This window comes from Agelaius tricolor, unplaced genomic scaffold (genome assembly GCF_023055355.1).
Source record: "Agelaius tricolor isolate 1412-34295 unplaced genomic scaffold, bAgeTri1.0.p SCAF_5, whole genome shotgun sequence".
Lineage (NCBI taxonomy): Eukaryota > Metazoa > Chordata > Aves > Passeriformes > Icteridae > Agelaius > Agelaius tricolor.
The window spans coordinates 1,480,923-1,496,831 of record NW_027269265.1 but is presented as its reverse complement, the minus strand read 5'-3'; the positions used below and the strand labels follow the sequence as shown (position 1 = coordinate 1,496,831).

The following is a 15,909-nucleotide window of genomic DNA, read 5'->3' as shown; positions in this document are numbered from 1 at the left end:
GAACTTGAGATTTTTAGAAGAGCGCGGAGCTGGGAAGGGCCTGGAGCCCCAGGAGAGGCTGAGGGAGATGGGAAGGGTCTGGAGAATCCCTGAGGGAGCTGGGCAGGGGCTGCAGAATCCCTGAGGGAGCTGGGCAGGGGCTGCAGAATCCCTGAGGGAGCTGGGCAGGGGCTGCAGAATCCCTGAGGGAGCTGGGCAGGGGCTGCAGAATCCCTGAGGGAGCTGGGCAGGGGCTGCAGAATCCCTGAGGGAGCTGGGCAGGGGCTGCAGAATCCCTGAGGGAGCTGGGCAGGGGCTCAGCCTGGAGCAAAGGAGGCTCAGGGGGCCCTTGTGGCTCTGCACAGCTCCTGCCAGGAGGGCACAGCCGGGGGGGTCGGGCTCTGCTCCAGGGCACAGGGACAGGAGCAGAGGGAACGGCCTCAGGCTGGGCCAGGGCAGCTCAGGGTGGATTTTGGGAAAATTCCTTCATGGAAAGGGAGGTCAAACCCTGGCACAGCTGCCCAGGGAGGTTTGGAGTTCCCATCCCTGCAGGAGTCCAAAGAAAACCTGTGGATGAGGCAGTTGAGGGCATGGATGAGTGGTGACCACAGTGGTGGTGCTGGAGTCTCCTGGTCTTTTCCTGCTCTAATGATTCTGTGATTTCACGGTGAAAAAGAAAATTTTGGAACGCTGTTTTTTGGGTTTTTTCTTCTTTCTGCCACTTCTTTTCCCTGCTGTTTTTGAATGGATTTGCTCCCACGTGGAAGGACCAGGGAAGTTTGGGGTCTGAAATGACCAAAGGAGAGAAGCTCTGGAGAAGAGCAGAGCTGCTGGGAGGTCCAAAGGCAGCCAGACATGAATGAGAACCCCCCTTTTGTGCCTTCATCCACTGCCTTGGCTCCTTGTTAGGAGCTGAGGAATTCCTTAATGGACACTGAGGATGTGGAGTTCCTTGTTGGAAACTGAGAAATTGAAAATTCCATCCAGCAAACCCCTGTATTCTCCATGCCAGAGGGTTTTGATGATAATAGGGAAGGATGGAAGGAATACACTCTTTTTTCCCCCTAATCTCCCTCTTTGTACCCCCAAACCTTGGTGCTGATGTTTTATGAATGTGCTGAGCTGGTGATTCCAGCAGAGCAGAGATTTTTCCTGGAAAAGCTGAGATATTGTGGATAACATTTCCCTTGCATCCATGGGCATATCCATGAGTGTCACCGTCATATTTTCTGAAAAATCTCTTTGCCCAGGATTTTTCTCCTGGGAAGCTGAGAAGCCTCGGAGAGAAATGAAAGCAATAATTATCTCATTTGCTTCTCCTGTGTTCTGCTGCCTTGGAATGTGCTTTGGAGATTGTTTATCCAACAGGTGAATTGTTTTAATTTAATGACCAATCGCGGTCAGCCTGTGTCAGGACTCTGGAAAAGAGAGTCACAAGGTTTTAATTAGTCACAAGGTTTTAATTAGTATCTTGTTAAACCTTCTGTGAGTCTCCTCTCCCTATTCTTTAGTATAGTTTTAGTATAGCATAATGTAATATAATGTAATGCAATAATATAATATAATATAATATAATATAATATAATATAATATAATATAATATAATATAATATAATATAATATAATATAATATAATATAATATAATTCTTCTATTATTTATTATTCTTCTGAGAATAATATTATTTATTATTTATTACTCTTTATTCTTTATTATTTATTATTCTCCTGAGAACATGGAGTCAAATTCTCAGTTCCTCCTTCATCCTGGGGACCCAGCAAACACCCCACATGAGGAGCTGGCAGCTCCTCTCCACCATTCCCAGCCCTTGGGAAGCCACTGCTGGTGGACAGGGATCAGGTATGGGGCTGCTGCTGCTGTGCAGAGCTGGGTGATGGATTTTGGCTGGTAAATGTGAGATCCTTTTCCCACTCCCACAAATTCTGCATGGAAGGAGCGACTCCTTCCTGATGGAAGTTAATGACTAATTGCCCTCTGTTAATAGGATTGGAGCCTTTGGAAAAGGGCTGGAAAAATCATATAAACAATAACACCTGACCTGGCAGTGTCTGAGTACCCAGGTGGGAGTTTATTAATTCTCCTCATTAATTTTTATTGATTTGTTGATCGCTCATTGATGCCTGTCCAAACAAATAATGGAATGCTGAGGGGTGAGAGGCTCTGGAGTTGTTCGCATCAATACCGAGCTGTTAGTTTGGATTCCCAAGGAATCAGATCCACAGGGAGGTGATTGCTGCTTCTGCTGGACTCTGTGTCAGTCCAATTCCTAATTAACATTGATACTCTCCAGTGATGGAGGAGCCTCAATAATTGCTCAGCCCCACAAATCTCATGGAATTGTCTCCATTTCCAATGGCTGGACGCAAAGGAGTGATCCAGGAGAAATATTGTCATGGGAGCTGGTATCCATCAAAGAACTGGGAAAGGGAGAGGGCAGGGGTGGACTGAGGGGTGTTACGAATTCCCACCGCCAGGAGAGCTTGGATCAACCACAGCATTTCCCTGGACACTGGGATAAACCTCTCCATAATTCCTGGTGGAATTCTTCCCAGCAGCCCGGGCAGGTTGGTCCAATGGTCTGCTATTGGTTATGTGGGAAGTTGGCACGGAAATCATGGAAGCAGCAAGGACCCCTCAGGATCTCTGTCCCCTCAGCTCCTCTGCTGCTCTTTCCTGGCCCAGCCCAGCCTGGGATTTCCTAAAATGAAGGAGAACCTCTGGTTATCTCCCCTGGGTTGGCTAAAATTTGGGAATGGGACAATTTATGCTGTGAAAATGTGGAATTTCCCTGAAAAAGTTCTCAGGCATTGCAAGCTTGGAAATTCCAGAATTTCTCCACAGGAGGAAAAGATTCTGCTGGGGGCTGACAGAGCCCCCAGTTCTTTTCCCAATGCCAGGGCCTGAAGGAAATGGGAGTTTTTAAGGCAAATCAGATTTTCCAGTGGTGGGGATATCTTGGAATGACATTTTAAGTGCCAGATGTGGCACTTAGAGCACTTTGTGGTTGCCCTGAGAAAGCACATCTGGAGCTGAAGGGGAGGAGAGGCGAAAGGAAGGGTTAGATGGGATTTTGGGAAGGAATTCCTGGTTGGAAGGGTGGTCAAACCCTGGCATGGAATTCCCAGGGAAGCTGTGGCTTTCCCTGGATCTCTGGAAGTCTCCAGGGCCAGGCTGGAGAGGCTTGGAGCAGCCTGGGACAGTGGGAAGTGTCGCTGCAAGTGCAATGGGATGAGCATGAAGGTCCATCCCTATCCAAACCATTCCAGGATTTGAAAAGATCCATTCCCATAAATAAATTTTGATGGAGCCTAGAAAACACAAAATCCACGCAATAAATTCCCAGCTTTAGAAAGGGAACGCATTCCAGTCATTCAGCTGCTCCTGCTCCACCCGGTGTTTGACAACAAAGATGTGAGAACGAGGTGTGAGACACTGAACTACAGGAAACACGGCTTTAATTCAAGAAATCATTTCATTCCCTGAAAAGAGATTTGTTTTCCTTGTTTTTCTCGGGACAGATCTGTGCTGGCTCCCAAGAACTGCAAATTGTTGTTTAAAAAGCTGTTTATTTTCGTTTAACATTCCAAAGTGGCATTTCCTTCTGGATTTGCATTCGTGGAACTGTTCAGTGTTTTAAATTTCCTCTTTAATATTAAACTGTGCTTTTTTCAGGCAGCAAACTAAACTGAGATACCTTCCATAGTCAGTGGAATTTTTCTTCTGGAGCCGAACCAGGACAGGTTTTTCTCGGGGTGATTTGCTGGAATTTGCATAGGGGGATTTGTAGCACCTGCAGCACTTCCTCCTGCTTTGGGACAGCCTCAGAAATTTTAATTTTAGGGCTTTTCCTGGGCTGCTGAGGGTGAAACATGGGAGGAGAGGCTGAGGGAGCTGGGCAGGGGCTGGAGAATCCCTGAGGGAGCTGGGCAGGGGCTGCAGAATCCCTGAGGGAGCCGGGCAGGGGCTGCAGAATCCCTGAGGGAGCTGGGCAGGGGCTGCAGAATCCCTGAGGGAGCTGGGCAGGGGCTGCAGAATCCCTGAGGGAGCTGGGCAGGGGCTCAGCCTGGAGCAAAGGAGGCTCAGGGGGCCCTTGTGGCTCTGCACAGCTCCTGCCAGGAGGGCACAGCCGGGGGGGTCGGGCTCTGCTCCAGGGCACAGGGACAGGAGCAGAGGGAACGGCCTCAGGCTGGGCCAGGGCAGCTCAGGGTGGGCACAGCAGGAATTTCCCCATGGAAAGGGGGCTCAGGAACTGCCCAGGGAGGGTTGCAGTGCCCATCCCTGCAGGTGTCCCCTGGAGGTGGCACTGAGAGCTCTGGGCTGGGGACAAGGTGGGCATTGGGCACAGCTGGGACTCTGATCTTGGAGCTCTTTTCCAGCCTCAGGGATTCTGTGAGGTTCAGATTGGATATTGGGGAAAATTTCTTCCCTAAAGGGTTCCCCAGCCCTGGCACAGGTACAGGGTGGAGTCCCCAGCCCTGGAAGGATTTAAACCCCTGTGGATGTGGCACCTGGGGACATGGGGCAGTGGTGGCCTTGGCAGTGCTGCGGACAAGGTTGGATGAAATTTTCCAACCTTCATGATTCCATGAATATTTGTCTTGAACTCATGCAAAGTCTGGAAATTATTTGAGTTAGAGGTTAATCCAAGAGAACTTTCCAAGCTTCCACCGTCCCAGGCTGCTCCAAGCCCCAATGTCCAGCCTGGCCTTGGGCACTGCCACAGCTGCTCTGGCAATTCCAGCCCAGCCAGCAATTCCCAATTCCCACTATCCCATCTAAATCTCCTCTGGCACATCTTGAGAGCATTTCCTCCCATCCTCATTTTATGTAGGTGCTTTTTCCTTCAGGATAAGTCCATGTCCTCAGCGCTGCCTGTCAGGAACTGCTCTACCAGCACTTCCTGCAAAGGAAAAAAAAAAATTAAACTAGTTAAAAATTAAATTAAAAATTAAAAAATAAATGAGTTAAAAATGCATTTCTAAAAGGAACTTTACCAACTTGTGTAAATCATTTAGAATTCAGGAGTTGTTTTGACAAGGTGATTTTTAACGTGCTTGATTTTCACCCCTCTCTGTCTTTTCCAGTTGGGGGGAAATTCCACATTTTTTGTGTGCTCCCAAATAAGTGAGATGTGTTTGCTGCCAGCCTGTGATGGTGCTGAAAAGGGTCTGGCACCGTTGTCATTTTTGTGATGCCAGGGACAGCAAAGTGTTGCTGCAATTAAGGCCTCCCTTGTTGACAATTCCTTATTTTAGCAGATTCCTTGATCCCACTGCCGGCAATCTGTGGGATGCAAACGGCTCCAGGAGCACTTCAGGGAGGGAGCGGAGTGTGGGAAGGGTTCCCTCTGTGCTCATCTCTGTAATTCCCACTTAATCAGTGGGGGGAAAATGGAAAATGCCCTTTTTTTGTTGGGTTTAAGGGACAGATCAGCCCGGAACGTTGTGAGTTAACCAAGTGTCACTCTCTGGAAATGCTGGAATAAGGGGCTGGGAAATTCAAAAGCACCAATTTCCCAGGCTGTTATTTAAGCACAAAAAGCTGGAAAAAAATCACAGTTTCAGGCTTTCAAGCAGAAATAAAAATTGCAAGGCAGCATCTCTCAGTGACTTTATTCTCACCTAAAGCCAAACCCAGCTTAAAAACAGCACAAAAATCCTAACATACCTCTGAAACCCTGCCTGGAATGCCCAGACCAGAGGGATATTTTCTCAGTGCTGATGCTCCAGACAATTAAATTTTTAATTCCAAGGTTATCGGCCAAGAGTGTCCCACACATGGTGCTGGTGGAAGTGAGGATCCCCACGTTATCCCTGGATTTCTTTTTGGGTGAAAAACCATGGCACCCAAAACCCATAAATCCACTCGTGGCACCAGGCATGGAGAAGAGCAGCTCTTCTCCTGGAGCTGAAGTGGCTGAACCCTGGATGGGAGAGAGAAAGAGCAGGGGTTAAATCAGGAAATAAATCCCTGCAGGAGCACAGAGGGAATTATCCCTAATTGTCTGCCTGGGCAGGGACACACGGATCTTTGGGAGACCTTTGCTCCCATGGAAATGGCAGGAATTGGCCTTGCAGGGACGTAACTGGGGCTCAGCTGGAGGAAAAACAGGCAGCATTCCCACAGGGAATGAGTGTGGAGCAGGAAAAGGGGTTCCTGATGTTTTATTTTCTCCCACAGCTTCCTAAAATGGGATTTTACCCCAGTAGGGATTGGTGGCTTCTTCCAAGGAAAAAGCAACAGGACAAGAGGAAATGACCTCAAACTGTGCCAGGCGAGGTTTAATTTGGATATTTGTAGGAATTTTTTCAGGGAAAGGTTGGACAAGCCCTGGGCACAGCTGCCCAGAGCAGGAGTGGTGTCCCCATTCCTGGAGGGATTTAAATCCCTGTGGATGTGGCACCTGGGGACAGGGCTCAGTGGTGGCCTTGGCAGTGCTGGGAATGGTGGAGTTTGATGGGCTCAGAGGGTTTTTCCAGCCTGGACAGTTCCAGGACATGAAGGGACTGGAATGTCAGCAGGGTTGCTTTGGGTTGCAGGATAAATCATTAAGGACAAATTAAATCTGATGAAAAACGAGTAAGGGGGTGTTGAATCAAGCTAGAAACCAAATGCCCGTGTTTTTAGGAAGTATTTCCTTCTCTGACTTCCCTAAAAAGTTGTTTTTGCAGAGGATATTCTGTATTTGTGCTCCTGCAATGAGCTGAGGGTGAGACAGCCCCAGTCTGAGTGGGAGACTGGTGATTTCCCAGGCCTGGAGAACTTCAGGATCCCAGTGCTTCCAAAGGAAATGGGCTGGAGAGGGACTGGGGACAAGGCATGGAGAGGCCATGGACACAGGGAATGGCTGCCAGTGCCAGAGGGCAGGGATGGGTGGGAGATTGGGAATTGGGAATTCCTGGCTGGAATGGAAATGCCAGAGCAGCTGTGGCTGCCCCTGGATCCCTGGCAGTGCCCAAGGCCAGGCTGGACACTGGGGCACCCTGGGACAGGGGGAGGTGTCCCTGCCATGGCAGGGGTGGCACAGGGGGGGATTTAAATCTCATTCCAACCGAAACATTCCATGATTTTTGGGGCATATGCACAGTGGAAAAGGATCAGTGGATTTTCCCAATCAATGGATTCTCCCAATCACCAGGAGTCAGAAACTCACACAGAACGAGGCACCTCCATGAATTCCCAGCACCAGGGAATGGCCAGAAACTGCCCCAGGCATGGCCTGAAACACTGGAAAAGTCCTGGAATAATGGGAATTGCTGGGATCACTGTGCAGGAAGGATTTCATTTACTCCCACGCTCAGAATCAGTGACTGGAGTACAGGGGTGGGATGGGATGATCTCCGAGTTTCCCTTGAGAACCATTCCATGATTTTATATTCTCAGCCCAAATCCATGTCTGAGGAGCTCTCCTGGCCTTTTCCTGATCCCTCTCTGAACTCCAGCAGTTTTTACACCTGCCCAGCAGCAGGAACAATAACCAGCAGTGAGAGGAGTTGTAAAGGGTGGGAAAAAAGCCATAAATCCATCTGTTCCTGGAAAAACAGCATTAGTGCAGCCCAAACCCAATATACCCAGCACTGCTGAGCTTTGTAGTGTCAAAATTAGGTCAGGCCTAATTTTGTGGCAGCAGTGTTGGGAAGCAGCAGTGGGATTTGATTATCTGGGAGCCTTGGGGTGACAGCGCCATCAATCACGGAGCCTTCCCAAGCTCCACAAACACCAGGATAGGCAGGAATATTGAGCAACACGGAAAAATTAGCCCCAATGGGATAAAAGGTGACTTTGTCCTGTTTGATGGGAAAGCTCAGCTCAGGATCAGCTCAGAGGGAAGTGCCCAATAAATATTCCCGTGGGCATCGGGTGAAAGCAGGTGAGAAATATTTAGGAATGATACGAAGTGATCCAGGAGTGGCACAGCTGGTTTGAAATCTGGTCAGCATCACACCTGGAAGTTTCCCCTCTCAGGCACCTGGAATTTGCTCTGCTTGGAGCCAAAATGAAAGATTTCTCCATAAATGGAATATTTGTTTAATTGAAGCTACTTGTATAGCATTTGAATTTCCCCGAAGAAAAACTCACTTAGAGAAGAAATAAAAAAACCCTGTTTCAATAATCCGTTTATTTGTGGACTGGGCCTCACCTCCAGCTGGAAAAATAGCCCCAAATCCCAAATTAGCTGCAGCAAAATGCTCCAAATTCTGCATTGATGAGGGCAGTGCATTCCTATGGCAATACCTCAGAGATTCCTGGTCATTCCATGTGCAGTTTAGGAGAATTGAGAGCTGGGAAAATAAGGGAAAAGTGAATTCTGAGAGTAGCAAGTGCCTGCAATTACTTTAAATTTCCTCTTTCTTCAGAAAATCCCATTACTTCCTCCTTGTTCTGCTGCAGAGCTGCACGAAATTCACGGGGGCTTCACTCCTGCTAATTAATTTTCAGGGGGAAGATTGTGGCTGCAGGAGGGGAGAGGGATTTGATTTGTGGCAAATCCATCCTGCATTTTCTAGCAGGTCCATCATGGACCTCCTACTTCCGAAAAAAAAAAAAACAAAACAAAAAGGAATTTTCTCATTTTAATTCAGTTTTAAGGAATCCTACACATTCCATGAATCAGGACGATCTTGGTGCTGCTCAGATTAAGGGGATCCATTCCAGGATCCGAGTCCTGATGTTGGTCGGAGTTTAATTCCCTGTTTTTCCAGCAAGGACTTGACCAAATCTCTGTGCGTGGGAAACTTTTAACCAGGAGAGAGCTGTGCCAAGGGATCCTGGAACGGAATCCTGGAATGTTTTGGGATGGAAGGAACCTCAAAGCCCATCCAGTTCCTCTCCTGGAATCCACACCTTCCCTATCCCAGGATGCTCCAACCTAGCCTTGGACAATTCCAGAGATTCAGGAGCAGCCACAGCTTCTCTGGGAAATCCATTCCACCTTCTCAGCCAGGAATTCCTTCCCAATATCCCATTTCTCTCTCCACTGTCCTCTGGCACTGGGAGCCATTCCCTGGCTCCTGTCCCTCCATCCCTTGTCCCCAGTCCCTCTCCGTGGAATGATTTCCCTTCCCAGCTCCACAAATCTCCAGCTCCCAGCTCCCCTTCCCATTCCAGCTGAAATGAATCCCAAAGTCCTCTCAAACTTTCCCCCATTTTGCCAATCCAAAACACCACCTCATTCCCACTTTTCTCAAAGGATCCTGATAACATTTTCCATCAAAAAAAGATCAACGTGAGGTCCTGGAGCAGAGGAAATTCCCAACCATTCCCAATCCATCAGCACAGCTCAGGGATCACCAAATCACTCTCGAGCTTCCAATATTTTCCCAGTGTGAGTCCATTGAGGACTTTCCAGGCTGAGAAAGCATCCAAATTCCACTGGAATTCCTTTGGATTGGGACTTTGGATCACAGCTTCTCCTGGAAATCCATTCCAGGGCCTCCCCACCCTCCCAGCCAGGAATATCCCAATATCCCACCTAAACTTGGAATTGGTGGAAAAGAGTAGCCAAGAAAGGAGAACCTTTCCATTTTTCATGGAAAGAGGGAATCTTGTGGGATCACGCAACTCCTGCAGCGGAACAAGGGGGTTGTGCTCGGATTTGTTGTTTCACCTTTTCCTTGGAGAACCTTCCCTGGCTCCAGGTTGTGCCTTGCTGGGAATGGCACAGGGAAGGATCCACGCTGCGTTTTCCACGTGCAATCCCCAGCCAAATTCTCCTCAAATGTCACAAGCAAAATCAATGCTAAGTTGATATTGTTTTAATGGATGGAATCCCTGGAGGCAGCTTTCAGAAGGAGCTGGGATGAATATTCCTGCAGGAAGGAGGGGAGGTGACATTTCATAATTATGGGATGTCTCCTGAACCATACGATTTTTCACTTACTGGAAGAAGAATATTTGCTATTTCCCTTGATTGGTTTGATCTCCTCTCAAAGCAGTGTTTTCCTTGGTGATAACAACACCCAGGGGGGCGTTTTCCCTCTCCTGCTCCTTCCCAAATTTAATGGATTCAGGAGAATGGTGCTGCCACTAAAAACGAAGGACACTTCAGCTGTGATTTGGAGTTAGATGAATATAACATGAATAAAAATGGAATATTAATGGAATATGGATTTAAAAGGATGTTGGAATATTGCTGCTGACTGCTCTAATTTGGTCCCAGGTTTGATGAGCCGTGCTGAACCCTCGTTTACCTTTCTGCTCCGTGGCTCTGCTTCAGCATTCCTGCGTTTTGGAATCTGCGGTGTGGGAGATGATGGAAGTCCCAGTGGTGACTCAGAGCCCTGGAAATGGCAGAGCCAAGAGCACACATTCCATGTCCTTGGGATGCTGAACTCCTGAGGAGGGTGGAGGGGGATCAGCATTCCTAGGAACTCCAGGGAAAAATCAGCACAGCAAGTGTCGGTGCTGCTGTTCCACCCAGAAAAAATAATCACAGTCCGGAATTCACGGATTGTGTCCAGGTTAGAGTGTGACACATGGCCATGACTCCTAACCAAGGACATTCCTGTCCTTCCAGGAGCTTCATGGGAAGATCCACCTGCATCTGTGGGACAAGGGAATCATGGAATCCTAGAGGGGTTTGGATCTTAAACCCAGTTCCACCCCTGCCATGGTCTGGGACACCTCCCTGTATCCCAGGTTGTTCCAAGCACCTTTATTCCATCATTGTGTTTGACTTGGAGTAATTGGGAGCATTTTTGGCTGGAGCAGGGGTGTGTTGGTCTTTGTTAAACCTTCTGGAAAAGTGAGGAGGGAAAGCTCCTGGGGCTTCGGAACTCGGGATGTGGTGGCTGGAAGAGCAGAGCTTGCTGGAGGCTTTGCTGGAATGATGGCTTCAAACTGAGTGTGGGGCTGGAAGGGATATTGGGAAGCAATTCCTGGCTGGGAGGTGGGGAGACTCCGGAATGGAATTCCCAGAGCAGCTGTGGCTGCCCCTGGATCTCTGGAAGTGTCCAAGGCCGGGTTGGATGGGGCTTGGAGCAGCCTGGGACAGTGGAATGTGCTGGGTTGGAATGAGATGGGGTTTAAGGTCCTTCCAGCCCAAACCATTCCATGTTTCTGTGGAGGAAGCAGCCATTCCCTGCTCTTCCTCTGCCTCTTCTGCCTCCTTGGCACGAGCCTCATTTTCTCCAGGCTGTGGAGAGGCAGGCTCAGAAACTGGAGCTCTTGGCAGGTTTGGATCCATCCCAGGCCTTCAGATCAGGATCCCACCATGGGCTGTGCCCGCAGGGAGCTGTGTGTGGGCTGGACCAGGAGTGCCAGGGTGAGGGGGGGTCTGAAGGGATGCCGGAGCCCTGCATCCTGGGAATTCCATGTGGATCTCAGCAGAGGAATTGCAGAATGATCAGAGAAGCAGGGTTGGGGTGATGTGCAGCACGGAGACCTCGCAAAGCAGCCTTGGGAAGGGGATCCAGCTATTGCAAAGGGCCTGGGGAGAAGTTCTGAGGCTCTTCCATGGGGAATGGGGCTGGGAGCTCAATGGCATCACATGGATGAACAGAAAGGATGGAATTCCCGGTGTTTAAATCCCACAGAATTCCATTTTATCCTTTGTGCCCTTTAGTTTCTGTGCTTTTATTAGGGTCTGTAAATCAGTTTCCTTCTCCTATCGATCCACTCCCTGGATATTGTCATAGCTGTGAATTTCACGGCTCAGAAGCGAAATCGTGGAGCCGGGAATGTGCTTTGGAGTCTTGTGGATATGGAGCTGGGATTTATGCAGGTGTAATAACAGGAATGTCGTGGTTTCCTTACACTTAGAACTTGTAAATCTGAGTAATTCCTGTGCTACAGGTTGTACCAACAAGGAAATTAAAGCAAGGTTCTGCCTGAACTTAACTCCTGCTCCAAATCCTGATCCTGCTGACAGGATTTGGAAAGGAAGCAGCAGCATCAGTGCCACTCTTTCCCCTGCTTAATTTTCCTGCTTTAATTAAGTCTTTTCATTTGCATAACGAGTGTGATAATGCATTTAGGAAGATATAGAATAAAAACAATAATGCCAAGTTCATTTTGGAAATGGAAACAAAAAAATTGGAATGCAAGCGGGGGGGTGCTGAAGGTTTCATCCAGGGGATTGCCAGGGATTAATAAAAACCATGGAAATCTCTTGTGGTGAGGAGTATGTGCTGAGTAAACAATGAGTAACTGCGTGGGAGAGATGCTCAGTGCTGCTTCCAGGGCAGGGGTGGCCTGGGATGGGCTTGGTTGGTTGGATCATGGAGTCGAGAATGCCAAGGTCATGTTTGATTCCTTTAGGAGCTGGACTTGATCCTTGTGGATTTTTTCCAACCCAAAACATCCAATAGTCCCATAATCCACGTGATTCCCATCCCATTTCTCTGCTGGCCTTGCAGCCTCCCCTAGCTCATGGCCAGCCCCAGGAGTGGGGTTGTTTGAGGTGGGCTCCATTGGATGGATCAGGGACCTGAGAATATCAAGGTTGTGTTTGATTCCTTTAGGAGCTGGATTTGATCCTTGTGGCATTCTTCCAACTTGGAACATCCCGTAATCCTGTGATCCATGTGGTTCTCATCCCATTTCTCTGCTGGCCTTGCAGCACCACCAGCTCATGGCCAGGTGCAGGAGTGGAGTGATCTGGGATGGCCTTGGTTGGTTGGATCATGGAGCTGAGAATGCCAAGGTCATGTTTGATTCCTTTAAGAGCTGGACTTGATCCTTGTGGATTTTTTCCAACCCGGAATGTCCAATAATCCCATGATCCACATTATTTTCATCCCGTTTCTCTGCTGGCCTTGCAGCCGCTCAGCTCAAGGCCAGCCCCAGGAGTGGGGTTGTTTGGGGTGGGCTTGGCTGGTTGGATCTTGGAACTGAGAATGCCAAGGTCATGTTTGATTCCCTTAAGAGGTGGACTTGATCCTTGTGGGATTTTTGCAGCTTGGAACATCCCATAATTTGGTGTTCCATGTGGTTCTGATGCCGTTTCTCTGCTGGCCTTGCAGCACCCCCAGCTCGTGGCCATGTCCAGGTGTGGAGTGGTCTGGGATGGGCTTGGTTGGTTGGATCATGGAGTTGAGAATGCCAAGGTCATGTTTGATTTCCTTGAGGGCTGGACTTGATCCTTGTGGGATTCTTCCAACTTGGAACATCCCATAATTCAGAGATCCATGTGGTTCTGATGCCGTTTCTCTGCTGACCTTGCAGCCCCTCAGCCCCAGGGGTGGAGTGGTCTGGGATGGGCTTGGTTGGTTGGATCATGGAGCTGAGAATGCCCAAGGTCATATTTAATTCCCTTAAGAGCTGGACTTGATCCCTGTGGGATTTTTGCAGCTTGGAACATCCCATAATTTGGTGTTCCATGTGGTTCTGATCCCATTTCTCTGCTGGCCTTGCAGCACCCCCAGCTCATGGCCACGTCCAGGTGTGGAGTGGTCTGGGATGGGCTTGGTTGGTTGGATCATGGAGTCGAGAATGCCAAGGTCGTGTTTGATTCCTTTAGGAGCTGGACTTGATCCTTGTGGATTTTTTCCAACCCAAAACATCCAATAATCCCATAATCCACGTGATTCCCATCCCATTTCTCTGCTGGCCTTGCAGCCTCCCCTAGCTCATGGCCAGCCCCAGGAGTGGGGTTGTTTGAGGTGGGCTCCATTGGATGGATCAGGGACCTGAGAATATCAAGGTTGCGTTTGATTCCTTTAGGAGCTGGATTTGATCCTTGTGGGATTCTTCCAACTTGGAACATCCCGTAATTTGGTGATCCATGTGATTCTGATCCCATTTCTCTGCTGGCCTTGCAGCACCCCCAACTCATGGCCAGCCCCAGGGGTAGAGTGGTCTGGGATGGGCTTGGTTGGTTGGATCATGGAGCTGAGAATGCCAAGGTCGTGTTTGATTCCCTTAAGAGCTGGACTTGATCCTTGTGGATTTTTTCCAACCTAGAACATCTGATAATCTCATGATCCACGTGATTCTCATCCCATTTCTCTGCTGGCCTTGCATGCCCCTAGCTCAGGGCCAGGCCCAGTGGTCTGGGATGGCTCGGTTGGTTGGATCTTGGAGCCGAGAATGCCAAGGTTGCATTTGATTCCCTTAAGAGCTGGACTTGATTCTTGTGGGATTCCTCCTACTCGGAACACCCCGCAATTTGGTGATCCATGCGGTTCTGATGCCATTTCTCTGCTGGCCTTGCAGCCCCCCCCACGGTGCGGATCGTGCACTCGGGCCTGGCCTGCAACATCGAGGAGGAGCGCTACTCGGAGCGCGTCTACACCATCCGCGAGGGAGAGACCCTGGAGCTCACCTGCCTGGTCACCGGCCACCCCCGGCCACAGGTGAGTCCCTGCCCACCACACCCGTGCCCTCCGCACCCCCCGACCCTCCACGGGCTGGGTTCACCTTCAGAGTCTGCACAGTGGGCAAGATCCAACGGGATCCAGGTGGGGGATCCATCCCAGCTGCTGGGTGGATGTTGGGTGTTCCAGAGGAACATCAACGGTGGGAATGCTGGAGAGTTGTTTTGGAAAATCTGGTGTTAAAATCAGCAATATTGTGCTTTAAATTCCTGGTGTGTTTGATTTCCATGGAGGTTGGTAAAAGAGAAGGAAAACAATTATAACGGTGACAATTGTTGGGTGAAAATCCCTAAAGTTTTCCCCTTGTCTGGGATATTTACACCCCAGTCCTCAGAAATCCAGCTGGAATTCTGGTAGAGGGAACAGCTGGAGCAGGGAACCCAAGATCTTGGGAAAGTCTCCCTGTTCACCTGGACAGGGATGTCATGGAACCCCCAGCGTTGCAGCAGGATAAACCAGAATTACCTGGGATTTGTGCTTTAAATTCCTGGTGTGTTTGATTTCCATGGAGGTTGGTAAAAGAGAGGGAAAACAATTATAAGGGTGACAATTGTTGGAGAGTTGTTTTGGAAAATCTGGTGTTAAAATCAGCAATATTGTGCTTTAGATTCCTGGTGTGTTCGATTTCCATGGAGGTTGGTAAAAGAAAGGGAAAACAATTATAAGGGTGACAATTGTTGGGTGAAAATCCCTAAAGTTGTCATGTTGTCTGGGATCTTTACACCCCAGTCCTCAGAAATCCAGCTGGAATTCTGGAAGAGGGAACAGCTGGAGCAGGGAACCCAAGAGCTTGGGAATGTCTCCCTGTTGACCTGGATCAGCGATGTCATGGAACCCCCAGCATTGCAGCAGGATAAACCAGAATTACCTGGGAATAAATCAGCTTTTTCCAGGCCTAACCTTATTTTATCGAGCTCAAGATTGTTGGCAACTCCTGCTTCACCTCCCTGGTGTGACCCCCTTGGGCCAGGACACCTCGTTAATCAGTTATTTTTAATTAGGATAACCACCAGGGAGTTTCTTTCCAAGGTGGTGAATTAAACCCTTTGCTCTTGGAATTGCAAGGGACAGGCAGGAACTGGGAGCAGGGAATTCTCTGGGAGCTCCTCCAGGAAGGAGGGGTTTGCTGGTTTTGTTGTTTATTCCATTATTGTTCCCAATTTAAGGGGAAGATTTAAAGCTAAAGCAGTGGAAGTTTATTCTCTGCTGGTTTAGGGACAGTGTTTCCAGTATTCCAATTTTTTCCTGATCTTTCCACAGGATGCTCTCAGATTTGGGTTGCACACTGCATGGAAATTGTTTTCTAGCTGCTGTTTGATCAGATGCTGGGGAATGGGGTTATAAAATATGGAGTTGTGCATTCCAAGAATGCTTTCACACTTCCACATTGACTCAAATTTTCCAATTGTTCTTGGCATGGAAACTCCTTTTGGTTTAAATGCTGGAAGAATTAAACAACCCTGGATTGGGAATTTGTAAAATCACAGAATCGTGCAATGGTTTGGGTTGGAAAGGAGATGAAAAATGAACCAGTGCCAACTCCTCCCATGGGCAGGGATATTTTCCACTCCAAGCCTTGAACATTCCCAGGGATT

At 48.7% G+C, this 15,909-nt stretch overlaps 1 protein-coding gene across 2 annotated transcripts in view; it reads left to right on the top strand.

Annotated features, from left to right (window-relative positions):
* The window catches only part of MDGA2 (MAM domain containing glycosylphosphatidylinositol anchor 2), a 216,427-nt gene that overhangs the window by 55,090 nt on the left and 145,428 nt on the right, over positions 1-15,909 (top strand). Inside the window, exon 2 of one of the 2 annotated variants that reach the window (XM_071426035.1) lies at positions 14,154-14,293. In XM_071426035.1, coding sequence (XP_071282136.1) covers positions 14,154-14,293 — 140 coding nt within the window. Of the gene's footprint in view, positions 1-14,153; positions 14,294-15,909 lie in introns of those variants that run through there. The other variant, XM_071426036.1, reaches the window with a different exon arrangement.